At 65.5% G+C, this 25,288-nt stretch overlaps 1 protein-coding gene across 1 annotated transcript; it reads right to left on the bottom strand.

Annotated features, from left to right (window-relative positions):
- Positions 1-711: 711 nt before the first annotated feature.
- On the bottom strand, positions 712-25,288 carry AKT1 (AKT serine/threonine kinase 1). Its single transcript, XM_066274554.1, has 14 exons — positions 25,040-25,288; positions 21,926-22,041; positions 9,459-9,587; positions 7,100-7,211; positions 6,742-6,889; positions 6,258-6,389; positions 6,109-6,174; positions 5,193-5,261; positions 4,873-4,998; positions 4,616-4,744; positions 4,320-4,534; positions 3,514-3,601; positions 1,793-1,895; positions 712-1,648 (listed from the first exon to the last, which is right to left on the bottom strand). The coding sequence occupies exons 2-14, from the start codon at positions 21,969-21,971 to the stop codon at positions 1,569-1,571; spliced, it is 1,443 nt and encodes a 480-aa protein (XP_066130651.1). The 5' UTR covers positions 21,972-22,041; positions 25,040-25,288; the 3' UTR covers positions 712-1,568.

Genomic DNA, 25,288 nt, shown 5'->3' with positions numbered 1-25,288 from the left:
GATGCCACTGTGAACGTTGCGGGTGCCGGCGTCTCAGTCACTGCTTTCAGTTCTTCAGGGGGTGTGCCCAGAAGTGGGGTCGCTGGGGCGGAGGGTCGTCCTGTGTTAACACCTGAGGGGCCTCTGCCGTTCTCCACAAGGTGCCCAGTTCCGTCTTACGCAGTTATTATCTGAAACCTGGGTGTGACCTCCAGGACATTGTGTGTGACATTTGCTATTAACGGTTGCTGTACTTGCATCATTGCTGTGATGAAACTCACGGCCTGTCAAAAAGTGAGGTGAAAAGAGACCAGCCAGAGGACTGGGACTGTCCCCCACCCCAGGGACACTGTGGAGTCAGGAGCCAGGTCCTTGCTCTGGGTCCTGTCAAATGCAGACCCGTGTCACTTGCTGGGTGGCTGGCTCTTATCCTCACCACCAGGTGGCGCCGCAGCCCATCCTGCTGAACTGTTCTGCAGGAAGCGGGCGGGGGATGGATGGGTCACCCCCAGATCTGCATGACGTTGGTGCACTCTGGGTCCTGCGGGGTCCTTTCTGCTAGTCAGGTGGCCCATGGGCATGGGGCAGGGTGAAGCCAGTGAAGACAGGGGCAGCCAGGGCCACCCCCTCCTGCAAGTCCTGTGGGAGCTAGGGTGGGACATCTTCCCTGAGAAGCTGCCCTGGGGCCCCAGGGCCAGAAGGATGGGGTGCCCCCAAGCAAAACAAGCCACAAAGTTGAAAAGCCATTTTTATTGAGGAATTCGGAGGGAAAGTCTCATAATAGTAAAAATACTAAAGTTGAATGTAAAAAAACGCCATGGTGCAGCGCCGTGTCTGGCTGAGGCGAGGACACAGTGACGGTCCCTCCAGGGCGCGGGCAGGGCAGCGGGACAGTGAAGCTTCTATCGGGACTGGTGCTACCGGGGAAGCCATTGGGGTGAGACATCCCGAAGGGAAGGAGGGGGGCGGGAGAGAGGGGCTTTCTTCTCTAAGATTAGACACCCCCCCCAAATGCACAGGGACAGCAAAATACACAGCAACGGGCTTTAACCTGCTCCTGTCTTGAGAGGGGAGCCCCAGCCCAGGCCCATCTCAGGGGCCACTGTCCTCGGACTGTCGTGCTGGGGCTGCCGAGTGCCCCCGCCCGAGGGAGAGGGGGCTGGGCCGGGCCAGCATGCCACAGCTGGGTTGCTTCTGGTGCCTCTGGGCTGGGCGGGGACAGGGGACAGCCAAGGATAGCTGGCAGGAGGGACTGAGGAGCGGCAGGCAGGGCCCACCCGGACCCCCAATTGCACGTGGCTGCAGAAGTCCTCAGCGTTTCCTACGTGACTCTCACCGTCTGAAGGCCGAGGCCACGTCTGGAGAACTGGAGGAAATAAATTAAGGAAACCGTAGGCCAGCCTTCCTCCGGAGCCAGTAGCCCCGCCCGCGGCGAGTCACCATCCATCTCGCAGGAGCGGCGGCTCCAGGCGCATCCAGACAGAAGAGCATTCAGTCCACGCTTCCGTGCGGGCTTCTCCCCTCCACAGAGCTGGGCTGGGCGTGTGGCTGCCCACGCGGCGTCCGCCAGCACCCCCGACTGGCCCTCCTCAGGCCGTGCCGCTGGCCGAGTAGGAGAACTGTGGGAAGTGGGGCCTCCGCTCGCTGTCCACGCACTCCATGTTGTCATCTGTGGGCAGGCAGGAGGCACAGCTCAGACCTGGGGCAGAGTCCAGCGGCCCTCCTGCCTTCACCACCACCCTCCAGAGGGGACCTTTCCAATTTAAGCTGAGTCCCACGGGCCTCCCTGGGAGGGCAGCTGTGGGCCCCTCACCTTGGTCAGGCGGCGTAATGGTGATCATCTGGGCTGTGAACTCCTCGTCAAAATACCTGGTGTCAGTCTCCGACGTGACCTGGGGCTTGAAGGGTGGACTGAGCTGGGGGGGAGGTAGTGGGCAGGTTAGAGGCCGGTTCTGCACCACCCAGCCCACCCACCCTGACCACTGCCCCAGGGGACGGAGCCCAGTGCACTGACTCCGGTGGTACAAGCCACCCACCCAGAGAGCTCCAGGAAAGAGGCTCCACCAATGCAGGCTGAGCCCTGCTCACAGTGGCCCCTACAGGTGACAGGTGGTAGTGCGTGCCAGCGCTGCCGAACCTCTTCCCCAAGACCCCTACCCACTAAGGGGAGAAGTTCACTTTTCTTTTTCCTAGCTTTCTCATTTCCCTTTCTGTTTTTCTTACACACCAGGAAGGTGGTGTGCAGGGTGGGCTTCCCCACCAGGGGCCACCCACACCGCCCCCTGACCAACCCACCCGGCCTGGCTGCTGGGGGTTTCCACTGGGATCCTTCATAAGGGCGGCACAGTCACATCCCCATGGCCCCTCAGCCCACCTGAGCTGCTGAGTGGCATTCCCACGCATTGGGCCCACGGGGCAGCCAGGCCTGCAGGGGACCCACCGCAGCCCTAGGAGGCCAGTGCTCATGCCCAGCCATGCCAGCCCCAACCAGGGGCCCTAGGGCACAAGGGAGTCCGCTCTGTCCAGGTCTCACCCTGATATGTCCCCCAGACCACACACAGCTCCTGGGGCCTCCCTGCAACTTCCCACCCAGCCTCATGCACGGCTCAGTGACCACAGTGTGGCCTGGCTGAGTCTGGCTGCAGAAAGGACTCACCGTGACCCAGGACATAAGGGTAACTGTAAAGGGATGTGTACTCCCCAATGTCCCCCAGCCCCTGGCCTGCTGTGGCCGCCCCTCGTGAACTGGGAGTCTTTGGTCAAAGCTGGGCAGGAGTCAAGCCTTCGGAGGGCAGGGCCATGAGGCAGGAGGCCTGGGGGCAAGAAGCTGGGTGGGGGTGGGTGCCCTGTGTTGCAGTGAGAACAGTGTCTCCCAGCCAGCCATTGGTGGCTTGGTGTGGGCCTGCAGGGGAGGGATGGGCTGGAGACAGAGCTGAGTGTGCTCGGTGACAGGGTGTCCAGCACACCTGCCCTCCTGAGCCTGTCGGGCCACCACACCAGCCTGGACCAGGGCCTGGGGCTCCTAGAGTCCCCGAGAGGGTGAAGGGCAGAGGGATGTGAGCGGAAAGCAGCGGACTTGCTCCTGAGAGGCCCTCCTCACGAGCTAGACAGGCAGGTGCTGTCCCATTTCCGCAGCCCAGAGGGCAGGCTGGGCCCTCCCTGCAGCATGAAGGACTGAGGTCAGACAAGGGGAGGAACTGGGACAACAGGGTAGTGCCCCCAGTCAACCACCAGCCTGCAGGACCAGGGAAGGGAACCCTGATGGCCAGACCTGACAGGGCGTCACTTGCAGGAGTCTGCAGGTACACACAGCTCCTCCCGGGAGAGAACAGGGACCCCGCCAGTTCACGGGCAGCCAGAGCAACAGGAGGAAACCGGGTGCAGCCTCTGAGGCCTGGGAAAGTGTGACCCAGTGTGTGTGAGTGTGTGCAGGTGAGCAGGTGGATGTGAAGACGTCTGTGTGGACAGGTGGATGAGGATGTGGCTGTGAGTGGGCAGGAGCACACAGGTGTGAGAGGGAGAGTGGGTGTGCACCTTCTTCTCGTACACATCCTGCCACACGATGCTCGCAAAGAAGCGGTGCTGCATGATCTCCTTGGCGTCCTCAGAGCCGCCTCCAAGCCTGCAGGGGACGGAGGCCACAGTGACGGCGCCCCACCTGCGGCCAGGGCTCAGGCCACCCCCAGGTCCCTCTGCTGGGGGAGGCTGGGCTGCCAGACAGCGCGGGACAGTGTGGGCCAGGGGCAGTGTGGGTCAGGGGCAGTGTGGGGCCGGGGGCAGTGTGGGGCCGGGGACAGCGTGGGCCAGGGGCAGCGGGGGCCGGGGGCAGCGGGGGCCGGGGGCAGCGGGGGCCGGGGACAGCGGGGGCCGGGGACAGCGGGGGCCGGGGGCAGTGTGGGGCCAGGGGCAGTGTGGGCCAGGGGCAGTGTGGGGCCAGGGACAGCGTGGGCCAGGGGCAGCGGGGGCCGGGGGCAGTGTGGGCCGGGGACAGTGTGGGCCGGGGGCAGTGTGGGCCGGGGACAGTGTGGGGCCAGGGACAGTGTGGGCCAGGGGCAGTGTGGGGCCAGGGGCAGTGTGGGCCAGGGGCAGTGTGGGCCAGGGACAGTGTGGGCCAGGGGCAGTGTGGGCCAGGGACAGTGTGGGCCAGGGGCAGTGTGGGGCCAGGGGCAGTGTGGGGCCGCTCAGCCCTCCAGCTGCACCCCAGCAGGTACAAAGCACTGGGCGGGAGGGCATTGCTGGTAGGGTGGGGTCTTCCAGAGCAGGTTTGAGGGGCCACAAGGTCGGGTTCCAGGGACCCGTCTGGCCCGCAGGTGCCCTGGAAAGCAGTGGGGGTGGCTCACCTCTGCTTGGGGTCTTTCTTGAGCAGCCCGGACAGCAGGGCCTTGGCCTCGGGGCTGAGCGTGCGCGGGAAACGGATCTCCTCCATGAGGATGAGCTCAAAAAGCTTCTCGTGGTCCTGGTTGTAGAAGGGCAGCCGGCCGCACATCATCTCGTACATGACCACGCCCAGCCCCCACCAGTCCACCGCACGGCCGTAATCATTGTCCTCCAGCACCTGAGGGGACACGAGGCACGGTCACAGGTCACCGGGACTCAGGCTGGGGGGAGGGTGTGCATATGCAGGCAGCAGGCGCACCTCTGGGGCCAGGTACTCGGGGGTCCCGCAGAAGGTCTTCATGGTGGCCCCATCCTTGATGCCCTCCTTGCACAGCCCGAAGTCGGTGATCTTGATGTGCCCGTCCTTGTCCAGCATCAGATTCTCCAGCTGTGGGGTCAAACCTCTGGTCAGCATCCCCGGCCCACAGCCCCAGGCCCCACTCCACCCCTGCGGCCCCGCCCACAGCCCCAGGCCCCACCCCCACCACCGGTGGTCCCGCCCACAGCCCCACCCACCTTGAGATCGCGGTAGACCACGTTCTTCTCCGAGTGCAGGTAGTCCAGAGCAGACACAATCTCGGCGCCGTAGAAGCGGGCCCGGTCCTCGGGGAACACCCGTTCCCGGGACAGGTGGAAGAAGAGCTGCGGAGCGGGGTAGCCTGAGCCTTGGTCACCGAAGCCCGTTCACAGAGCAGGGGGCGCGGACAGGCCTGAACCCCAGCCCTGGGGGAGGGCTGGGAGCCTCGCGGTGGTACACGCAGGGGTGGTACACCGTCGCTGCACTGGGAGGGACCCCAAGGCTCAGAGAAGGTCACCCCCCCACTAGGAAGCCCTACCTCGCCACCGTTGGCATACTCCATGACAAAGCAGAGGCGGTCGTGGGTCTGGAAGGAGTACTTCAGGGCCTGTAAGGGACACAGGCTGGAACCATGGCCCCCTGATCCAGGCAGGGGTGCCACCTGACACAACGCTGCTCCACAGGCCAGGCTCGGAAGATGAGCAGCGTGGGGACCCGGTCAGGGCTCAGGGAGCTGGCATATCAGAGCTGACACATTCTGCGAATCTGCAGGCTCCCCAGCAGGGCCAACCTTAGCCCCTGACAAGGGGAACACGTGTCTCCCAGGCACAGCGGCCCACCGGCTTCCCATCTCAGACCACACGCAGTCTTGCTTTTAAACGATGGGCCCAGTGTCCGACTCCTGCCCACAGTGCTGGCCCTGGACCTAGTCAGGTGGCTGGAGCTGAGCCCTTCCCAGAAAGTGCAAACAAGAGACAAACTCTGTGCGCTAAGCAGAGGGAACAGGGCCTGGGGGCCCTGGACTGGGAGCTGGGTCAGCTGAGTGTGGCCCAGCAAGACCCTGGAGGCCGGGCCCCACTGCCCAGGGCCTGAGTCCCGACCCACCCATGCTGTCCAGGAGCTGGCCTAGCCTGGCACACCAGCTTCCTGCCCATTCCTCGTTCCCGAAGACTCAGATTTCCCACACGTCCTCCTAGGCTGAGTGTCCCTGGGGGCAGCGAGCACAGCCCCCGGGCCTGTGCCGGGCACCTCCACCCCGACCCCTCGGAGGTCTGCCCACTGCCGCCCGAGTGCTGCAGCCCAGGAAGTTCCCCATCTCCCGGGGGCACAGGAAGTCCTTCCTCAGACTCAGGCTGGTGAGCACCTGCCTGACCCGCCCCTGGCTCCCGTGAGCATGCTGGTCACAGGAGGGCCAGGTTCCGCCCGGGGGCCGGGGGACCCCAGGGACCACTCACCGTCAGGAAGGGGTGCCGAGAGTTCTGCAGGACGCGGTTCTCCGTGAGCGTGTGTGCCACCTCGTCCTGGAAGAGAGGCCGGTGAGCGCCCGCCCCCCGCCCCACACCCCCCGCCCCACACCCCTGCCCCCCCCCCGGCTGGTGCCAACCTTGGCCACGATGACCTCCTTCTTGAGGATCTTCATGGCGTAGTAGCGGCCTGTGGCCTTCTCCTTCACCAGGATCACCTTGCCAAAGGTGCCTTTGCCCAGCAGCTTCAGGTATTCAAACTCATTCATGGTCTGAGGGGGTAGCAGGTGGGGTCACGGGTTCCGGGGTCACCACCATGGCCATCCTCGGGGCTGGCACAGGGTGGGGTCCAGGGCTCGTGGGGGAACATGGGGCTCTGAACCTCAGCTCAGAGCATGGGGTTCAGGGGGGTGGTTGGAGCAACAGTGCCCAGGGCTCTGGAACCCCAGCGTCCCTGCCTCATTCTGACACAGGGTTGCTGGTGGTCGGACTGTGCCGTCTCCAGGGAGCAGCCCAGGAACGGAGCTGGGTGGGAGGCGGTCCCAGAGCACCAAGGCCCTCTGGGGCCAGCCCGCTGGGAACCTGTGGCCACGAGGCCCCTGAAGAGGTGGGGGGCGGGCTCACCACACGGTGCTTGGGCTTGGCCAGGGACACCTCCATCTCCTCAGCCCCCGAGTTGTCACTGGGCGAGCCCGACCGGAAGTCCATCATCTCCTCCTCCTGCCTCTTGAGCCCATCGGCCACTGTCTGGATGGCGGTTGTCCACTCCTCCCTGCAGGGCAGTCAGCTGAGGCCCCCAGCCCTGCCCAGGCCTGGAGCCTTACCCAGCTCAGCAGCCCCAGAGAGAGCCCCGAAGAGGCTGCCAGCCCCAGAAGGACTGCATGCCCTCCCCACCAAGGCCTGGGAGCCCTGGGAAGCGAGGCAGCCAGGAGCACTGAGGGCACCGGCACCCGCCTGCCCACTCCGCGCACCCCCCACCCACCGTTCTTCGGGCGTCTCCACGTGGAAGGTGCGCTCGATGACCGTGGTCCACTGCAAGCATCGGATGATGAAGGTGTTGGGCCGCGGCCGCTCCGTCTTCATCAGCTGGCATTCTGGGGGTGTGGCCGCAGGTGAACAGCCTGGGCACATGCCCCAGACCCCACCACCCGGTCCTGGGAAGCCCTGTCCCATCCCTGCTCCATGCCTCAGTCCCCTCCCTTCAGAGTGGGGCTGGGACCCCGTTCCCACTCAGACACCGGTGATGCGGACTGCCCCTGCCTGGTGTCGGCCGGGCAAGCCCACCCCACAACAGGCCTTCCCAGAGTCCCTGCAGTCTCTGAGCCCCTGCCGCACACGAGGCCGCAGGGGAGAAGCATAGGGGGGCCCACTGGGTGGGGCCTTGCGGGAAAGCAGCTTGCCCACTGCCAGCCACACTGCCCCCTCCTCACAGGGCCAATCCCAGGTGGAGGCTGCCTGGCCTGGAGTCAGCTGGAAGACATGAACGCCGACTGATGCTACCTCCACCACCCAGGCCGACCTTGAGCACAGACACACCTCGATCACAGGCACACCTGGAGCATGTACAAGCATGGGCACACCCAGAGCATGGGCACACGCATGCTCAGAGCATGTACACCCAGAATACATGCACACCTGGAGCACATGCACGCCCGGAGCACGCACACCCAGAGCATGGGCACACCGGAGCACATACACACCCGGAACGTGTACACCCAGAACATATGCACACCCAGAGCACAGGCACACCCAGAGCACATGCACACCCGGAGCACGCACACATCTGGAGCATGAACACCTTGAGCGTAGGCACACCTGAGGCACAGGCACACATGGAGCAGGGCACACGCGGAGCACAGGCACACCCGGAACACACGCACACCTGGAGCACACGCACACCTGGAGCACAGGCACACCCAGTGCCAAGGAACTGAGGGGATGTCAGGGCCGAGAGAAGCTTGAATGAGCGGGGCGTGCTGTGGGCTCCCAGGCTGGATTCTGGCCCAGCCTGAGGCAGGAGGGGCGTGGGGCCCGTGCAGGGACATCCCGGCGTCTGGACCTGGCAATAGGAGGGGCCCCGCCAAGCTCAGCCAAGCACAAGGGAGAGTCTGCCAGGCCCAGGGCCAGGAGGGAACTTGGAGCTGTGTATAGAGTGGCCTGTGCCATCACGGGCCTTCTCAGTCTCTGTTGCAGAGCACCATGTGCTCTTGGGGCTCAGGCACCCAGATGCCATCCCAGGGCTCGGCTATTCGTCCCTGACCACTGAACCTATCCCCGAGAGAAGCCCATGCTCATGGAGACCCCAGCACCACCCCCTCCCGGGCCAGCACAGCTCTGACCCTTGGCGGGAGCCCCAGCCCCTCCCCACTGCACAGGCAGTCCCCCTGCCTGGGGCCTCTGGGCCTCCCCATCCTAGTGTACTTGGCCTGGGAGCACTCCCAAGGGGTCTCGTCCCCCAGCAATGCAGCCCTGGCCCAGGTCCAGCTTCCTTCAGAGCCTGGAAGCTCCCAGCCCAGCCACAGCCTCCCACATAGTCACGAGGATGCCAGGATGGAGGCGTCGGCCTCCTGGGTCTCCCCTCATGTGAGCTAGTTTACCCAGCTTTGCAAGCTTTCCCAGACCAGGCATGTCCCCCTCTCCCCCACCCCAGTTGACAGGAAAAAGTAAACAGCTCCACAGGGGGGCCAGGGCCTCTGACAACTTTCAAGGACACAGCCACAGGCTCTGCCTGGCATGACAAAGGTTCCAGGAAACTGGGTGTCCCTCATGCACACTCACCCTGCCCCTGACCAGGTCCTGGTTTCCACCAGCTGCCCCAGGCTGGACTCTGCCCCCACTCAGCCAGGCCTCCCGCCCTCTAGAGCAAGAACACCATGGACCACTCCACGGACGGGTCCCTGAGGTGACTCAGAGCCAGCACTGCCCAGCCTGGACTGGTCCAGCACCCGGTTCCCACACAGGGTGGCCGGCTGACCCCAGAGGCCCAGGGGGACATCCATGTAGGGGCTGCTGCCCAGGCAGGGCTGGCCCAGCACCTGGTTCCCACACAGGGTGGCCGGCTGACCCCAGAGGCCCAGGGGAACATCCATGTAGGGGCTGCTGCCCAGGCAGGGCTGGCCCAGCACCCGGTTCCCACACAGGGTGGCCGGCTGACCCCAGAGGCCAAGGGGGACATCCATGTAGGGGCTGCTGCCCAGGCAGGGCTGGCCCAGCACCCGGTTCCCACACAGGGTGGCCGGCTGACCCCAGAGGCCCAGGGGGACATCCATGTAGGGGCTGCTGCCCAGGCAGGGCTGGCCCAGCACCCGGTTCCCACACAGGGTGGCCACAGGCTCACTTACGTGCCACGGAGAAGTTGTTGAGAGGGGACTCGCGCTGCTCCAGGTCCTGCGGCCGCTCCTTGTAGCCGATGAAGGTGCCGTCATTCTTGAGCAGGAAGTAGCGGGGCCGCCAGGTCTTGATGTACTCCCCTAAGGACACAGAGGCGAGCGGGGCTATCGCTGCTGGACCCTGCTTCCCTCCCCCAGGAGACCCCAGCCCCGCAGCACACAGGCAGCTGGTTGTACCAGGCCAGACACACCCAGGATGCCCAAATATGCGAGCACTGACCCCAGTTCCCGCAGGAGCGGGAGGGAAGACCCCACCCTCGCCTGTGTTGGAAAGGGGCCAGGTGGGCACCTGGACCAGGGGGGAAGGGCACAACTGACAGGAAGCTGGCCCAATCCAGAGGGCCTTCCTGAAGGAGGTGGTACCAAGTCAGTAGTATTTCCCAGCAGGCACCAGCAACAGCTCCAGCCCTAGTTCTAGCCACCTACTGGGGGCTTCAGGGCCAAGAACTCTCCCCACCTGGCCATGTGTTGGCTAAAACAGTGACTGCAGTGACAATGGCAAGCGGGCAGCTCGCCACAGCTGACCCCCAGCCAAAAGGACGGCACCAAACTCAGACCCGGCTTGCGCGGCAGACACAGGCCCACCGACAGCTCACCCCCTGGCTGGGCACTCGGGACAGCCCCCAACACCCATTGAACCACACTCACCATCCCGGGGCCCAGAGCACTGCCGTGGGCACCGCAGGGAAGGCAGACCCGGTGACAGCCATTGGTCCTCGAGCCCACACCTGCGGCCCTGGACCCCACAGCCCACCTGCCAGTCCCCCAGGTACAGGGCCAAGTTCCCCCCAAGTTTTGCGACATCAGCCGTGAACAGGCGTTCCCAGAGCACCGACCAGATGTCCTCTGTGATATTCGAGCGACTGTCATTTTTCATACTGACACCCAGAAAAAACGTTTCATTTACATTTTGCCAAGCAAGGAGTTTGAACAACAGCGCAGAACTTACTAATGAGGCAGCTACTTCCTCAGAGCAGTCAGAACCAGCGGGCAGGCGGGGAGGGGGCTGAGGTCCCTGAGCTCTGGGCCACGCTAAGCCCGGGACTGGAGCAAAGACCCCACCCAGACGACCCACCGCCTGGTCCAGTCCTCCCCACCCCCACCTTCCAACCAAGGTGCCCCTGGGAATGGCCTCCCAGGGCACTCACTCACTCTCCATGACCGGGGAGAAGCTGGAGAGATGAGGGCTCCAGCCACCCCCAACGCCCTTCCCCAGAGCCGACCCGATCCCTAGGCCGTGTCTCTGACTCCAGGAGTGGGGGCGTTCGCCACCAGGCCCAGATCCCAGGCAGCTCACCTGCCCCACCCCAACAGCACTGCGCAAGGTCTCCACCCAGGCCTGCCCTCTGAGCCCCTGGGGACAGACGGCCACGGTCCAGCCCCACAAGGCACCGCCAGCCGCCTAGTCCCCCTTCCCCACGGTGCCACGGGTGGGCTGGAGCAGAGCGAGCCCCTGGGGACAGACGGCCACGGTCCAGCCCCACGAGGCACCGCCAGCCGCCTAGTCCCCCTTCCCCACGGTGCCACGGGTGGGCTGGAGCAGAGCGAGCCCCTGGGGACAGACGGCCATGGTCCAGCCCCACGAGGCATCGCCAGCCGCCTAGTCCCCCTTCCCCACGGTGCCACGGGTGGGCTGGAGCAGAGCAAGCCCCGGGTGTGTGCGCCTGCCCCCGTGCGGAGCGGCCGCCTGCCGCGCACTCCCACCCGCCTGCGCGCAGTCTGGAGCAGCGGGCCCCTGATGGAGTGCCTGCCATCCCGCCAGCTGCCGCTCGCCGGGACACTCGCTGCGCAGGGAGAGTGACGAGCGCACCCCCCCCAGCAGCCCGCAAATCCATCTCCACGTGCCAACTGTGCCGGCCCCCACAGTGCCCAGCACGGCCCCCAGTGCCACACGGGCACGTGCAGCTGGCATTCGCTGTCACCCGCGCTCGGTGAGACCCACACCCGGACGGGCCTCAGTGTCCCCACTCTACTGGTCGGGCAGCCAGGACCCCCTCAGCCGCATGACCCTGCCCCTACCCTCCACCTGCTTGTACCCCACAAGCCACCCCCGGGGCTGGGCAGGTTCTGGAATCCAGAGCTGGGGAGTGGGGAGAGGGGCTTTCACAGAAAGAGGCTAAAGAGAGGACAGGGACCCTACCCGGTTCAGCTGTGCGAAGGTGTCCAGGGAGATGGGCCAGGAGCCTGCTGGGCCCTTCAGCAGCCCCCGGGCCCACTGCCCACGCTGACCCACCCACACCCCACCCAGCCAAGCCAAGGAGCCAGGTGACACCCAGGGGAACAGGGCCTGGCTTGGCCCCCGACCCTCACTGTCTAGCACAGAGCCCTGCAGGAGCTGTGGGGACCCTGGGGGTGCTGAGAGGTCAGGGGCAGAGCTCTGAGACACCGACCCTTCCTTCGGTGTCTCCGATGCCCCGCCCCAGAGGTGCAGGGAGGGGGTCACTCAGGGCCTGTGTCTGAATGAGTTCAGCCCAGATGGGACCCCAGGTGGGCAGCGGGCCCCGCCCACTCCCAGGCCTAGAGGACACAGAATGGGGCAGTGGAGGAGGTGGCCGCCCCCTGGGCCAGCACCTGCCTGGGGCCCTGTGGACGGGGGGAGGGGCCCGCAGTGCTGCCAGTAGAAGGCGTGGAGCCCACACTCTGGGCACAGACAGGGGCAGGGAACAAACCGGGGTCTGCCCTCGGGATGCCGCTGCCTAAACAGGGTCCCCGCAGCTTCCCCAAGGCCACACACCTGCCCACAACCAGGGTGACCTCCGGGTACTCTGGTGGGCAGCGGGAACTGGCCGATGCATAGGCCCAAGGTCTGCCTCCTGCATCGCTGCCCCCCACACCCAACACTCAGCCCAGGACACAGGAAGGGCCCCCAATCCCACCCGTGCAAACACTGCAGACCACACAGGGAGCCCGCACAGGGAGGGCCTCAGCGCAGCCCTGCGACCAGCCCCCATCACTGCTGCCAACAAGCACACTGCAGCCATGGCTGACCGGGGATGGCGCTCTGGTGCCCACCCCAGCCCGAGGACTGCCAGCCAGGCAGCGGCCAGGCAGGATGGGCAGGAACTCAGTCCCTCCTCGGGCTTCTCTCAGAAGCCCAGTCCTGGGCTGGGGTGGGCCGGGGAGGGACAGCACAGCTGACCTCATGCTGCCCAGCCACCAGGGAGGGGACTGTGCCCCTTGTACCTCAACCCCCAAAGCAGCCCACCCACAGCAAGGACTCCAGGTCCCAGGAGGCAGTTGCCCTGGTCGGGTTGGGGGCGTGCAGATTTGCCAGGTTCCTGTGTTCAACCAGGGCTGCTCCACCTCCTCAGGGTCCCCGTGTGCCCTCCACCAGAGGTCCCCTCCACTACCCTGGTCATCTCAATCCCAAGGGACCTCAGGACTCCTGAGGGAGGGGACCCATCGTCAGCAGCCTCGTCCCGCCACAGCCCGCATCACCCCAGTGGGCCACATGGCCAGGGCTTGGGAGCAGGACAGCCACGCATGCGTCCTGGGCTCCGCCGGAGTCAGCCCCCAAGTCCGCAGACTGGGCTGGGACCGTGAGCTCCGGGGAGCCTGGGGACAGCACGCCACACACGGCCTCCCCTGGCCCATGGCCCACGGCACCTGGGCCTCCTCGGCCACGCAGCCGCCACGCCCTGGGCTCTGCGACTTCTCTGCAAGTCCCCAGCTCTCGGGGAAACTGCTGGATAAACACTTTGCCGCAGCGGCGGTGGTGGCGGCAGGCGCTGGCAGGGTGCCAGGCGGCACCGAGCTGTTTCTCCACAGCGAAGCAAGCCCCAGCAGGCCCGGGGAGCGCCGCCAGCTGACAGCGGGGCCGCTCGGCCCCCGCCGACGACACAGCCATCGCCGCCAGCTGCCGGGCGCCCATTTACCTCCCCCAGCACAGCGAGCACACGGCCCAGCTGACAGCAGCCCATCGATCGCCGCCCGCTGGTCAGGGGTCACCTCCAGGGGCCCCTCTGCCCGTGCCAGGCGGGGCCCCCCGTGTGTCCCCCACAACAGGACGCGCGAGACCACAGACTGCCCACCACAGTCCCAGAGCCGGGGCCGGGGCGAGAGGGGCCACACCCACCCCGTGTGTCGGGTGAACCCTCGGGACTGAGCCTTCTAGGACACCACTCAGGGTCCACATGGGGACAGGGCACGTACGCCAGGCCAGTGTGGACGGAGGAGGAGAGGGCAGGGGCACGTGCCAGGATGCTGAGCTCTCCCTGCAGACACGCCTCTTGGAAAGGGCAGCAGGGGTGCCCGTGGGCTCCTCCCGGGGCTCTGGTGGCCCCAGGACGGTGACATGGGCAAGTCCCCATGGGTGCTGGGCACGCCCAGACCCCCCCCCTCAGAGCTGGAAACACGTCCCCTGCATCTCAATTCCTGACACCCCCAGGAAAAAGCAGCCCCTGCGTGGAGGGGGCCAGGCCAGGAGGGACCTCCGTCCTCTGGAGTCAGGGCCTGCACCTCACAGCAGCCCGCTTAGTTCTTCCTGCCCTGACTCAGAGCCGCGATGCAGCGGGACATTCTCTCCCTTGACCCCTTCCCTTCTGTGACATGGTGGTGGGCTGGGTCCCCTCACCTTCCAAGCCTGTCATCTCATGTCCCTGACCACACCCACCCTGGCCTCGCCCCTCATGCCCCCAAACTCAAGCTGGCCATGAAACCCAGCCCTTCACCAAGGCTCCCTCACGTGGGTCTGTGCCCTGGGACCCCACCAAAGGCATCCTTCAGTGCTCCAAGACCCCCCCACTACCACCACCACCGCCACCGCCACCACCGATGGGGCCACCAGCCGAGGCCCCCGGGCCGGCGGGACCCCCGGGAAGAAGATGAGGCGCTGCAGTCCCAGCCCACCGGGCTTCCTCCCCGAAGCCCCACATCCATTCCCCATTCTGAGCTGCAGCCCTGTGACGTCTGACATTCAAGAGCTGCCCCTGGTGGTGCAGCGGATGGGGCAGCACCGACCTGGGAAACCCCATGGTCACCGGCTTGAGGGCAGGCTCCCTGACATGATCCCACTCGCCGGCGAGAGCAGGGACTGGAGCCCCCCCCCCCCAGCTAAAGCACATAGGTGAAGCAATCAATGCACAACTAAAGTGCCACAACTACGAGTTGATGCTTCTCGTCTCTCTCTCTCTTCCTGTCTCTGACTCTTGCTAAAAGAATAAATAAAAGCACTGCCCTTGAAGGCAGAAGGAGAGGCTGTGAAGGGCTGGGGGGGGGCGCACTCCTGGGAGCTGACCCACCCCTAGCCTGCAACCCCACTGCCCTCTGCCAACCTGCCCAGGACCGGGTCTGGACTGAGGGGCCTTCTGGTGGGGCTGCAAGGCCGGGCCGGGGTGGGCACAGTGTGTGGGCAGGAGCCATGGCCCCGGGAACGAGCACAGAGACAGCCAGCGGCTTCCGTTACAGGCCGGCACTCAGGGAGAGCGCTGGGCCCACACCGGGCCGGTGTGCCTGGGCAGAGGGGACAGCGGCGGGGCCAGGCGGGCATTCAGGGAGAGCGCTAGCCCACAGCGGGCCGGGGGTGCCTGGGCAGAGGGGACAGCGGCAGGGCCAGGCGGCGGGCACTCAGGGAGAGCGCTGGGCCCACAGCAGGCCGGTGTGCCTGGGCAGAGGGGACAGCAGCGGGGCCAGGCCGGCACTCAGGGAGAGTGCTGGGCCCACAGCGGGCCGGGGGTGCCTGGGCAGAGGGGACAGCAGCGGGGCCAGGCCAGGCCGGCACTCAGGGAGAGTGCTGGGCCCACAGCGGGCCGGGTGTGCCTGGGCAGAGGGGACAGCAGTGGGGCCAGGCCGGCACTCAGGGAGAGTGCTGGGCCCACAGCAGGCCGGGGGTGCCTGGGCAGAGGGGACGGCAGCAGGGCCAGGCCGGCAATCAGGGAGAGTGCTGGGCCCACACCGGGCCGGGTGTGCCTGGGCAGAGGGGACAGCAGTGGGGCCAGGCCGGCACTCAGGGAGAGTGCTGGGCCCACACCGGGCCGGGGTGCCTGGGCAGAGGGGACAGCAGCGGCCCCAGGCCAGCGCCTGCCCTTGCCCTCACAGCCCTTCTAGGAACTGGGCGGATGCCACCCTGCAGGGCCGCAGAGTGCCGGGGGTGGGCAGCCCGGGCATGGGGCCGGGACCACGCACTCCCTTCCCGCCCCTTCTCGGCCCGGGCCTCAGTTTCCCTTCTGCACAACACACACTCTACTGCCCAAGGTGAGTGGGATGTCAGCAGGGGCTGTGCCACCCAGGACTCTGAGCCCTCCCCTTCCACGACCTCCCCCCGCATCGAGCCTACAGGGCAGCTGTGCCCAGAGGGCTCCCCCGGGCCACCTCCAGGTACTGGTCCAGGGACCAGGGCTGGGGCGGGCAGCATCTCCTTGCCTTCCCCTTCCCCAGGGAGAGGCTGAAGCTTCTTCTTTTGTTGTTTGTTTTGAAGGGATAACTCAACACACTCACAAAACAGGAAACGCAGCCCGACGCAGACCGCCAGCCGGCCCAGGGGCCCGCCTGCAGGGACAGGTGCCCACTCTCCCAGGCGCTGTCCTTCGAGCAGAGGCCCGGCACCTGCTCCCGCGGTGGCCCTGGCCGCCCTGCAAGGGCCGACCTCTGGGGGCAGTTCTGGATGTGGGGCATTTTACGGGCTGCCCCCGAGAACCGAGGGGGCTGCCGAGACCGCAACCTCAGCCACAGAGGCGGGGCCAGGACGAGACCCGAGGCTGTCCCTTACCTGACAGCCAGGGCGACAGCAGCCTGCCCCCTCAGCGCCCTGCTGGGCCCTCACACAGGCAGGGCACAGGCGGCACCCGCGTGGCACCGACATTAGCCCCTGGGGGCCTTCACAGCAGCTTGTGCTCAGAAGTGGGTTCAACAGCCTCCACAGGCCTCCTTCCCTGGTGTGTCTCTGCCGGAGAGGGTCCAGGCTGCACAGTCCATGCCCACCCCCCAGACTCCTCAGGGACCCCTGGACCAGGGTGGAGCGGGGCTCACGTCAGCGATGTGGAACCGCTGTCTCCCCATCTCAGGGCCACACAAGGTGAGAAGCAGGTCCAGCCGCCAGTGAGGGAGGCGGGTGGGAGGGGCCCCAGGACGCCGGGGACCAGCTCAGCAGGGTGGCAAGGGGTCTCCGCTCTGGCCTAGAGCTGGGGGAGGGCCTGTGCCAGGAACGGCTTCAGGGCAGGGGGCACAGCACAGCCTGAGACCCCCTGAGCTCCATGGGCTCAGATCCTCCCTGCCCGGAGCAGCTCCTGGGGGTGAAGGTAAACTGAGGCACGGACACACACAGTGCAGATGCCCAGCAGACCACAGGTGGCCACTTCCAGGCAGGGCCCAGGGGCAGGGGGACTCCACTCCCACAAGTGGCTCATCCAGACCCCGTCCCTGAACCCTGGCCTGTCAGATCAGGGCCCAGTGAGGACAGGCGGCCCCACTCCTAGGCCAGGTCCCTCCAGGCCAGCAGCCAGCCTGCGTGAGCCCAGGTGCCTGAGGCCCACACCCCGCCGCCTGCCCAGGCCTGTTCTCCAAGGCCTTCGGCCCCTTCCTTCACCCCGTGTCCCTGCGTCTAGCTGCCCTCCATCCTGGCTCGCCTGGTCCGGTCAGCCTGTCTCAACCACGGGCTCTGAGAGTGGGACCCTGGCATAATAGAAAGTGGGCAGACGGGCAGATGGGCAGACTTCAGGGCACGCCCCAAAACCGCGCAAAGTCAGGCCATAGCCTCAGCCCCAAGCACTGTCTGAGGACAAAACCGAAGGTTAGGCCCTGGCCGGTTGGCTCAGTGGTAGAACATCGGCCCAGCGTGTGGAAGTCTTGGGTTCAATACCCACCTGGGCACACAGAAGAAGCGCCCATCTGCTTCTCCCCCCTCCCCCTCTCCTTCCTCTCTGTCTCTCTCTTCCCCTCCCGCAGCTGAGGCTCCATTGGAGCAAAGTTGGCCCGGGTGCTGAGGACGGCTCCATGGCCTCCACCTCAGGAGCTAACGCCCCAGATGGGCAGAGCATCACCCCCTGGTGGGCATGCTGGGTGGATCCTGGTCGGGTGCATGCGGGAGTCTGTCTGCCTCCCCACATCTCACTTCGGAAAAATACAAAAATACAAAAAAACAAAAATAAAAACTAAAAAAATCCCAGAAACAAACTAAAAACAACAACAAAGGCCAGAGGTCAAGTTCAGCCAGACCTACACCCTGGATGGAGTAGGGTTGGTTTTTTAAACTGTCAACCTCCAAAAATCAGGAAAGTGTAAACAAAATAGACCAAATCTTTGAAAATGCGAATTTTTCAGCAACCCCATCAGCCCATCAGCACTCGGTACCGATGGCTGGAGCTGAGCTGCACTGCCCGCCACTCAGGGTGTCCACCGTCATGCAGGGCGTCCCCACCACTCAGGATGTCCACCGTCATGCAGGCTGTCCCCGCCACTCAGGATGTCCACCGTCATGCAGGGCGTCCCCGCCACTCAGGATGTCCACCGTCATGCAGGGCGTCCCCGCCACTCAGGATGTCCACCGTCATGCAGGGTGTCCCCGCCACTCAGGATGTCCACCGTCATGCAGGGCGTCCCCGCCACTCAGGATGTCCACCGTCATGCAGGGTGTCCCCGCCACTCAGGATGTCCACCGTCATGCAGGGCGTCCCCGCCACTCAGGATGTCCACCGTCATGCAGGCTGTCCCCGCCACTCAGGATGTCCACCGTCATGCAGGGTGTCCCCGCCACTCAGGATGTCCACCGTCATGCAGGCTGTCCCCACCACTCAGGATGTCCACCATCATGCAGGCTGTCCCCACCACTCAGGATGTCCACCGTCATGCAGGCTGTCCCCACCACTCTGGGCATCCAGCTCTTGCACAAGTAGTCTGCCCATACTGGGGACAACCTTTCGGGGCTCGGGATGTTCACGCCCACAAGGGACATCGGGGCTCAGGATGTCCACGCCCACAAGGGACATCTGCCCACCTGCCCCACAACAACCTCAAGGCTTGCTGAGCCTTTAGCAGCTTGGGCTAACTTTTCCTGGGGTCCAGCTCCCTGCTGGACACACGGGGGACAGTGAGGCCCAGAGGGCTTGCCTGGGTCTCACAGGTCAGTGCAGGCTTAGAACTTGACCTGTGCCCCCCACTGATGCTCTGGCCTAAAGCACATGGTGTTAGGACCCCCAGAACATGACCCCCAGGTCACTCCCCAGAGATGGGTGCCCAGTGCCCCAAAAGGTGGGAGAGGCCAAGACCCGGGGGCCTGCCCTGTATGGGACCAGCCACCCCACCTCTCCACACTGCCCACAGGGTTCCTGGAGGCAGTCACTTGTTATGTGCCAGGACCCAGGCTGGACGCAGAAAGGACAGGTGCAGTCCCTCGTCCACAGCAGCATCTTAACCTACAGGGCCACGGAGGAGGAGGGGCACGGGGCAGGGCTCCGGGGTCTGCAGGGCTGGGGGCTACGCCCTGAAAGACAGTCACAGTTCCCTCACCTCTGCTCATGCTCCGGATCTGACTCTGGGCAGGCCTGGGCACCAGGGGCAGGGGATGAAGACTCACACCAGGGTTGCTCTTGGGGACCTCTGCCCACCCCCAGGTCAGAACGAGGACCCCTCCCAGCCCACAGGCCCCTCCACTCCACCCCACAGCTACCCCCCAGGAGGCCTCGTCTTCCTCCTCCAGCCGCTTCCCGAGAGGCACTGGGCCGGGCAGCGGGGTCAGCCAGGAGCTGGAGGAGGAAGACGTGACACAGGGTAGCTCTGGACGGCTTCTCAGAGGGGGTGGCAGGGAAGCGGGCCCTTCTGGAAAGGCTGGGTGAGACAAGGACACGTGGCGAGGGCCGCCCTAGGCTCAGACAGCCAGCCTGCCCGGCCGCCCGGCCGCCCCGGCCTGTCTGCGGAGTGGGGCTCACACCTGCGGGGGACCTGCCTCCTGCCTCTGTCCAAGGCCAGCACACAGCCCCCAAAGAAAACCTGCATTCCTCTCCTGCCTAACGGCACCCTGTACCGCCAACCCCACATTGGGGATCATCCTGCTTCCCCCAACAACTCACCAAAAACCACCCACTCCCCACCCTGTGACCTCTGCCCTCTCACCGGGTCACCCCAAAGTCCAGCACACGGAAGAGCCCAAATGTTTGTGGGGAACAAACCAGCCAAAGGGTGGGTGAGAGGACAGCAGAGAACATGACAGTGGCAGAGTCTGGGGGGCAGGCAGCTGGCTGGGGACAGCAGAAAGATCCTGTGACCCCCGGGGTCCCAGAGAACCCCAGGAATGGGGAGCAGGGAGCAATGAGGGGTGCCCACAAGGACAGGCCATCCTCAGTGAGCGGGGCAGGCAGGATAGGTGGGACGTGGGGCCCAGGTGGAGTGGGACAACCACCTGCACCAGCCTGGTCCCCTCCCGCGCCCTCCGCCCACTACCCTACACACTGGCCGAGATGGCACACAGCTGGGCTGCAGGAGGAAGAGTACCCACGGCGGGGCCACAGCGCCCTCTCCTGACCTGGAGGCCATGGGGCCTGGGTGCACCCTGAGGTAGGTCCCCACAAACCACATTCTCTACTCCCGGCCTTCCCTGCCACCGCTCCCATTACACAGATGGGAACACCAAGGCCCAGCGAGCCCAATGGACCTGCCGCTGGAGAAAGACACATGACCAGGTGTCCGAATCAGGACGTCCCTCAGGCCTGACGCCCTCCCCCCACCCGCCTCAGAAGGCACTCATGACATCTAGCCACCTAAAGTCAGGCAGGTGTCACAAGGGCCCGCCTGACGGAGGCTGGCTGGCTGGGGGACGGCCCAGGGATGGGTGTAGGGGCCCTGGAAGCCCTGGGGCCCAGGCATAGCCTGGACCAGTTCCTAATCTAACATTCAGTCAACAAATGTCTGCCAAGGCTAGGAGGTGCTGAGTCTGGGTGTTTCCGTGCCGCCAGGCACAGGAGGGAAGACCAGGGCCAGCGTGTCCAGTGGGGTCCCGAACCCTGAGAGGGCTGTGAGGTGGGGCAGACAGAGCAGGACCTGGGGCGGGGGGCAGCCCAGGAAGCAGGACCCCCAGGAAACAAGGAGAGGGCACGCCTTAGGGAGGGGACTGAAAAGGCAGGTAGGTGCTGCAGGCCTTGGAGGAAGCCGGGAGACGAGCTCCCCACGGACTGCAGGCCCCTGCAGCCTCCTCCCTTCCGTCTCAAGGGCCAGCGTACTGTCCTCCCTACAGCTGCCCAAGCGAGCTCTAAAACCACACAGCTGACCACATCCTTGAACCACCCCCCCTTTGAGCTCTGCAGCCCCAAAGTCATTTACATCATTCTCCTGCCTCCCACCCCCAGCTGCTGCAGCCTCCCTGTACTCCTGGGGAGCTCCTACGCATCCCACAAAACCCAGCCCCATGACACCCGTTGTAGCCACACGTCCCTGTTTTCTCCGTCAGGGCCCACCCCCAGCTGCTGCAGCCTCCCTGTACTCCTGGGGAGCTCCTACGCATCCCACAAAACCCAGCCCCATGACACCCGCTGCTGTCACACGTCCCTGTCTTCTCCGTCAGGGTCTGAGGTTCCCCGTCCCACAGCCTGCGGGATCCTGGGGTGGGGAGAGGGACACCCTCACACAACCTGCCGGAGGGCAAGCGTGAGGGGGAGCCCCCAGGTGGGGTCACCAGCACTCTGGGAGGGAACAGGTCTGAAAGCTGAGGAGATGAGGGGGCCTGGCTGGCCAACCTCCATCCTGGGGCAGGAGAGCGTGACTCGCCCAGGGCATCTAGATGGAAGGCCTGCCCCTTACTGCCCGTCCCCGGGCGCCAGGGGGCGGTGTGGCAGGGGGCCGTGGGCAGGGCTGGATGGTGAGGGGCCCGAGGTCTCAGCTCTCATCGCCACAGCTCCTGCCCGAGTGCCTCCCTCGGCGCAGGGCCACGTGAGTGAGCACAGGGGAGGCTGGCGGACACCAGGATGCAGCCCGAACACAGCCCGGGTCCCAGCCCCTGGGTGGGTGAGTCCTCCCACAGCCCAGGCACAAGGCAGGCACTGGGCCAGACCACGCTGCCCTGCCCTGCCCTGCCCTCAAGAGCCCTCAGGCAGTGCCCTGGGCCACCAGTGAGCCAGGCCTTGGACGGGCCCCAGCGTCCTCACTGCCTTCCAGGAACGTGGGGAGGGAAGTGGCCATGGAGGTCCCCACCAACAGGGCCTCGCCATACGGCCACTCCATTGCCAGCCCCGTGCCAGACCTCAGGCCTCAGGCCTGGAGCCTCCACATCCCCTCACCCGGGGGGGTCCTGGAAGGCTGTGCCTTGATACCACGGGAGAGAGGGTGCCCAGGACGCTCACGGGGGCTGGCCCAGGAGCTGTGGGGAGGCCCCTCCCCTCCTCTCCAGCAGGCTTGGGCTCCAAGCCACCCTGGCTGCCAAAGCACCCACCACCTGAGGGGAAGGCTGCAGGCCCGCCTCGGACCCTCAGCCCAGGCCCCGCCCCGCGGACACTGACCTCGTTTGTGCAACCAGCCCTCCTTCACGATGGCCACGTCGTTCATGGTGCCGCTGGTTGCTCACAGTCCTCCTCTCTCGGTAGGGGCTCCCCAAGCCCAGCAGTGCCCACAGCCTCTGGGGGCAGCAAAGAGAAGTGTGAGGCTGTGTCGGCTAGCGGCCACTCCTCTGACCCAGCGGTGAGCCCAGGAGACCCGCCACACCAGGGGTCTTGGCCTGGGTCCCCTGCAGCCCACCCGAAAACAGCCCTCAGAATCACGGCCACCCCTCAGCTTCTGCCCCTCACTCTCTTCCTGCCCAGACACCTGATGGAAAGTTCGTGTTACTGCACTGCCTCCTGGGCCCGGCCTCTCTGCCCATCTGGATCTTAGGCCCTCAGAGCTCCCTGTGCCCCTCGCCTACCCATACTGACTTTCCCCTGGCCTTTGTGCCCATCACTCCCATTTCCAAAAGGCCCTCCCAGCATATCCCAGCCTCCCTAACCTGCTGAACCAGCAAATGCCACCTCTTCCAGGCAGCCCCTGACTGCTTCAGCCCAAGGCACACGACCTCCCCGCCCCCCTGTTGAAGATGCCTTTTTTCCCTATCCATAGTGTTCCCCACCTACTGGTTGGGGTCCCCGGGGCAGGGCACAGGTTCCTTCCTTCCTGACCCACACTGGAAAAGGGGAGGGACGCAAACACGAAGAAGGCAGGGCCAGGCCCTGGCCGGTTGGCTCAGTGGTAGAGCGTCGGCCTGGCATGTAGAAGTCCCAGGTTCAATTCCTGGCCAGGGCACACAGGAGAAGCGCCCATTTGCTTCTCCACCCCTACACCTCTCCCTCCTCTCTGTCTCTCTCTTCCCCTCCCGCAGCGAGGCTCCATTGGAGCAAAGATGGCCCGGGCGCTGGGGATGGCTCCTTGGCCTCTGCCCCAGGCGCTAGAGTGGCTCTGGCTCTAGTCGCAACAGAGCGACCCCCCGGAGGGGCAGAGCATTGCCCCCTGGTGGGCAGAGTGTCGCCCCCTGGTGGGTGTGCCGGGTGGATCCCGGTCGGGCGCATGCAGGAGTCTGTCTGACTGTCTCTCCCCGTTTCCAGCTTCAGAAAAAGAAAAAGAAAAAAAGAAAAAAAAAAGAAGGCAGGGCCAGAATGTGGCGGCTGGCGCAGCGCGAGACCTCCAGGGTAATGTGACCTCCCGCCCAGAAACCCCAGGCCCCTCCTAAACCACAGTACCCCCGCCAGCCTGAATCTCCTTCATTCATTTGGCCAATGCAGACCAGGCACCTCTGGTTTTGCCAGGCTCAGCGCTGGGCGCTGGGGACAAAGAGAGGCTCAGACGGGTCCGGTCTGTAAGGAGCACCCAGTCCAGGGTGGTTACAGACCCATAATTACAGCATTCAGGAGGCAACAAATGGGGTGGGGGGGCACTACACAAACACAGGACGGACACACGCCCCACAGTGGCCCAGCAGTAGCCCTCTCTTGAGCAGACACTTAGCCATTCATCTTGTATGGCCCTCCCCATGGCTCCCCTGCTGGATAAACTCCTAGGCATCCCTCAAAACCCAGGTCCCACATCACCCATTCTAGGCATCCCAGTCCTGTTTACCCTTCCAGACAGGCACTCTAGAGGGCAAACCTGGACAGACTGCTCTCTGGGACCCCCCGGCCGGGTGGAGACTCCTGAGAGCCCCTGGAATAGATCCCAATATGGGTCTTCCTTAAGCCACCTAAGCCCACTTCACTGGCCTCCTGAGGCAGGAGCTGGGCACCCAGAAAAAGGTGCTTTGCACTGATTATCTGAGGCTAAGTATAGAACAGCGGTTAGATCCCACTAGCTGCCTTGTATCTGATGGCAGGACAGGGGAGACAGGCTTTGTCCAGAAAGTGCCAATGCGCTCAGCAGACCCATGGGTCTTAACGGGAAGATACCGCCCGAGATGGGGCTTTGAGCCCCAGCATGTTGGGCACAGGGGCTCTCTGGTGACACTTGCGTGGGCGTGGCCCGGAGGCAGAGGGTCCGACTCAAAGACCTCTGATTGTCCCCCTACCCCCCACCAGGGCCTAAGCAGGGCCTGCTGCTGACAGAGTCAGACAGCTGTCCAGAACCCATGTGTAAAAATATATCTGAGAACACACACAGGATGGTATGCATCTGCACAGACACGTACACAGCAACCCAGCACCCGGCCTGCCTCTCCCTCTCTCTGCACAGGACTGGCAGGACCAAGGGGACCTGTTTCCTGCCGCCTCTGGGCTGAGTGCCTTTACCATAACCATATGACAGCTATTATTATTAAAATCACAACTTTTTCAAAAATAATCTGTGCTCTGCCCCCCAAAACACTGGTTTGTAAACTGTATGTTCAGTTGCTGGAGCAGGGAACCAAGCCCTCACCCAAACACCCACCCTTCAATTGGAGCAGAGACTCAGGGCAGTCAGGGGCGGCCTGGAGCCAGGCAGGGCCCCAGGAGAGAAGGCAGGAGTCCTAGGCCCTAGAGCACAGGTCCATGCCCCCACTCCATCCAAAACCCCTTCATCTGGGAACCAAGACTCAGCCACCCCTCCAGGCTCCAACCTCCAGCTGGGTGGGCAGCACCTCCAGAGCCCACCCAGGTCAGGGAGCAGTTTCAGGCCCGGAGGGTTTAGTGAATCCTCCTTTGTGGACTGGCCTGGGCGCCGCGGATAACTTTTTATCTGTGGGAAGATGAGGTCTCCTTCCAAGGGCCCACCCATAAACTTGAACGAAGGCTGGGGCCAGCTTCTTTTCCTAAGGCCCCTGAGCGCCTCCGGTGCACCGGGCAGCGCTGGCCAGGCGCCCAGAGAGCGCCCTAGGAGCCCCCACCGCAGGGGCGGTCCCGACCCCGGCCCGTCCCGGCCGCGCCCCTCCGCCCCGGCCCGGACCTCGCGGGCCGGCGGGCCGCTTCTCCAAGGTCAAGAGGGAGGCCAGGGCCGGCCCGCACCCCCGGCCCGCCCGGCCCGCGCCCTCCCCACCCAGGCCGCGCTCGGCCACTTCCTGCTCCCGCGCCTCCATTCCGGCTGCGCGGCCCGCGCCCCGGCCCCGCCGGCCGGGAACAAAGCGGCGGCGCGGGGAGGAAATCCGGGCCCCGGCGGCAGCGGCGGCGGGCGGGACTCACCGGGCGCCGCGTCCGGGCGAGCGCGGGCCTAGCCGGGCCGCGGCCTCCGGCGCCCGCCGCTCCGCATCCCCGCGGGCCGGGCCGGGGACGGGCTGGGCGGCGCGGGCCGGCGGCGGGCGCTGTCGGGCGGGCCTCGCGCCGGGCCCGGGACTCGTGCGCGGCCGCGGCTCGCGTCCTCCGGTGCCTGCTGCGCGCGCGCTGGGCCGGCTGCCGCCGCTCCGTCCCGCCGCCGCCGGCCCGCCCCGTCCC

Source organism: Saccopteryx bilineata, chromosome 4 (assembly GCF_036850765.1).
Source record: "Saccopteryx bilineata isolate mSacBil1 chromosome 4, mSacBil1_pri_phased_curated, whole genome shotgun sequence".
Classification (NCBI taxonomy): domain Eukaryota; kingdom Metazoa; phylum Chordata; class Mammalia; order Chiroptera; family Emballonuridae; genus Saccopteryx; species Saccopteryx bilineata.
The sequence above is the reverse complement of the archived record's forward strand: the minus strand, read 5'-3'. Positions and strand labels throughout refer to the sequence as shown.

Coding starts and splice junctions, on each gene's coding strand:
- AKT1 (XM_066274554.1), bottom strand. CDS start 21,971: ATGAACGACGTGGCCATCGTGAAGGAGGGCTGGTTGCACAAACGAG. Junction 5,262..6,108: donor CTCGGCACCCCTTCCTGACG/GTGAGTGGTCCC, acceptor TGTCCCTTACAG/GCCCTGAAGTACTCCTTCCA. Junction 4,999..5,192: donor AGTATGCCAACGGTGGCGAG/GTAGGGCTTCCT, acceptor CCCGCTCCGCAG/CTCTTCTTCCACCTGTCCCG.